This window comes from Armigeres subalbatus, chromosome 1 (genome assembly GCF_024139115.2).
Source record: "Armigeres subalbatus isolate Guangzhou_Male chromosome 1, GZ_Asu_2, whole genome shotgun sequence".
NCBI classification, from domain to species: domain Eukaryota; kingdom Metazoa; phylum Arthropoda; class Insecta; order Diptera; family Culicidae; genus Armigeres; species Armigeres subalbatus.
The window spans coordinates 158701342-158704533 of record NC_085139.1 but is presented as its reverse complement, the minus strand read 5'-3'; the positions used below and the strand labels follow the sequence as shown (position 1 = coordinate 158704533).

General features: G+C 39.1%; 1 protein-coding gene across 1 annotated transcript; it reads right to left on the bottom strand.

The window, feature by feature from the left end:
• Nucleotides 1-526: 526 nt before the first annotated feature.
• On the bottom strand, nt 527-2669 carry LOC134205414 (caspase-like). The gene is made up of 3 exons (XM_062680643.1): nt 2359-2669; nt 1571-1824; nt 527-1414 (listed from the first exon to the last, which is right to left on the bottom strand). The coding sequence occupies exons 1-3, from the start codon at nt 2469-2471 to the stop codon at nt 873-875; spliced, it is 909 nt and encodes a 302-aa protein (XP_062536627.1). The 5' UTR covers nt 2472-2669; the 3' UTR covers nt 527-872.
• Between the last annotated feature and the right edge of the window lie 523 nt (nt 2670-3192).

Genomic DNA, 3192 nt, shown 5'->3' with positions numbered 1-3192 from the left:
TCAATGAAGTCTTTCATTCTTTTCAATCGAGTAGCTATGCCTACGAATTCGATCACTTTTAGTCTTTTGTTTTTCTTTTCTCACAGCTTTGCTTATCCGCTTACTATTTGTTTTATTTGTGCTCATTCTACAAAATGTATGGTTCCTTGACGTTGTTGTTATCTCTGAGTTTGTTCATGTTTTGGGCAGTTTAGTTTACTTAATGGACTTTTGTCAGTTTTTCACTATTGGTTTTAGTTGAGTTTCTTTCTTCTTGTTAACTAATATGCAAAACATAGGATAAACTTAAACATCCTTGTTTTGCACAACAGTAAACTTCTGAACATCCAATTAATATTTGTTTCTTCTAATTAAATAAAAATGTATGAGGTTACGCACTATATTCCGTTAGTATTAACTTCACTTACCAAAAGGCAATTTTTGAACAGTTGATTTCTTTTTCAACAGCGACTTTTTTACAACTTTTGTGATTGTTGGGCAACAAATAAAAAAAACGGATTGAAAGCTAGTTGAAAACATTATAGGCTATTCGAGCGATACACAATTTAATGCGTACCTATCCATAGGTACTTTAGAAAGAATGATTTATACAGAGTGTAATAGTTGAAGTTTATAAAATTGACATTTAACTTAGACGTTTAAGAGAACCTAGTCTAGCGTAAAACAAAGGAATATCAATACAGGAAATACATACGTGAAACATCCGAATCAATAAACAGCCAATTTCTCAGTCAAATCCACCAGTCTAGAACGTGAACGAAGTGCACAGGCTCAGGTGATTTGGAAGTGTTACTTAATTTTGAATTTCAACGGTGCCTACGCTAGGTGTCATGCTCAAAGCAGATTCAAAGAAGCGATCACGCGCAACATTATTACTTGTCGGTGAAACGCAACAGCCTCGTGAGCATGGTGGTCACGCACGGGATCTGCTTCTGCTGATGCATCATAGGAATATCCGGCGTGTTGGACTCGAAGTCGTACGCCACACGTTGAGCAACGAACGTCAGCAGTGTCAGCAGGTCGTACTTTTTGCCATGCTGATTCATCTCCTGACAAAGAGACTGCATAAACCAAGAGCCCTTCTGCGTGTTGCGCCACGAGTAGAATCCCGGGATGGTTGAATAGGCGATCAGGAAATCGGCATGGGCTGGTATTTTGTAGCTCATGGAGCCGGCGCTGTCCGTCTCAGTGCGTTCGGCTAGGGTGACGCCTGCGTCTAGTTGATCTCCCTGGCAAGCTTGGATGAAGAACACTTTCGGCTTGCCGGCCAGCGTTGGGCAGCGATTTGCGGTAAAGTAAGACCAAATTATGTCCAACTTATACTGGCAGTCCTTTGCGTACAGATAGCCCAACTCACCGTGGGAAAGGATAGTGATGGAGACACAATCGTGATCAGAGTGATCCATCATGGCAACTGAAAGGACAAACAACCTTTCTTTTTAAAACGTTTTTTTGGGGATTTTCAGAATTCCATTCATGTATAATGAATTTTATATTATTTCAACTGGCGTTTCCCTAACCTCAATCAAATCAATCCTGTTACTGAAATATTGTTACCAATTCCACTAACCTTTCTCCACCTCCTTCTGCACTTCCCGCAATTTTAAATCCTTGTACACGCGAACATCAAAGTCCAGATACTTTAGCGTGGCTGCCAGATTCTCGCAATCCACGTTGGTTCCGGTTCGAGCCTTCAGTTGAGGGATTTCAAAGTGTTCATGATTAAAAATCAGCGCCAGCCCGCGCTTTGGATGATTCATGTTATATTCCGACGCATAGCGATCCACCGGCATGCGAATTTTGTACCGATTCCCAGAATTATTCCTGAAACGGTAAAAGAATCACTCATCGTTGTACTATATAGACCGGCAGAAAGATGAAAGTTTGTTCTATTGTCCACACACTATTTTTTTCCTATTGTAATTGTAATTTATTAACTATACGTGGACCTGTTAGTTAGCTTTACATCAGGACAAGTTCAATGGGAAGAAATAGAACAAAACAACCTTCAAATATTTTTTTATAGAATAATGTGTTTTAATATCAGTGTTTCTTCCTTGACCTAAAATATGGGGTAACCTATAGGATTCCGTTATGATAATATATTATGTACAATTACAATTCCAAAATTTTACAAATTCTATGGGTTGCGACTAAACCGTTGACAGTCACTGGTGCATATCGTTATGCTTTTTGTCTTGATGTTTTTTTCTTTGTTTTCCATCGTCATTCCATATTCCCATCTTCGAAGGATACCCGAAGGTAACAAGAAAAACTACATCTTTTGCATGGTTCAGGTAGAAAATCACATCCCGAAAAGGACGACCAACGAAATAAAAGATAGAACAGAAAACTTACAGGCCATTTCCGTGCCCCAAAGCGTCGGCAACATCCGTGCATTTGCTGATTTTGTTCGAATCCTGCAATTCCACTTGCTGTGGCTCAACCTCAACCAAACCCACTTCACTCATTTTCGTTAGTTTTATTTCACCCCTTGTCACCAACAATTTCACGATACTTATGAACGATTTCACAGAATATTGTAAATCCCAGAAGATTTTTTTAAATTCCTTCAAAGTCGATACGTGTTTACTAGAATACAGAGAACAGAGAAGAATGATGCGCTTTTCTGATCTGATGCAGAAAACGTTGCAAGGCGTTATGTTCTGGCCGATGCAACCCGCAAACCCCGCAACCCGCAACGCAAAAGTCATGCACATTCCCAATGAAAATTAGATGCGAATACCATCCAATCATACGCCCAAGATTAATATTTACACCACACCAGGTGTTCCAATCTGGGAGCTGCGGACTCGTTCGAATCCAATTTTCAAGATATTTTGCTTGAAACTCGCAAATTTATTCTCGGTGTTCAATGTACACATTACGATTTTCTCACATTGAATTATCATTGTGTTTATCTTTATAAACTTGATTACAAAGATTTCGTCAATTTACTGCATCGCATAAATTAACGTGTCGCATAAGATAAAGATTGTCGCTTCGGTTCCCTTTGTTCTGCTGTCCGAAACATGTGTGGTACATACCTGTCAAATCGTATGGATTTTCCTTCTTTGACATTTAGCTCCCCTATCCTCGCCAGCAAAAGATGTTTCGGACAGCGACAGCGACAATCTTTATCTAGTAACTAAAATATCTTTTTTTTTTTAATCCGTCGATATATTTAAAATG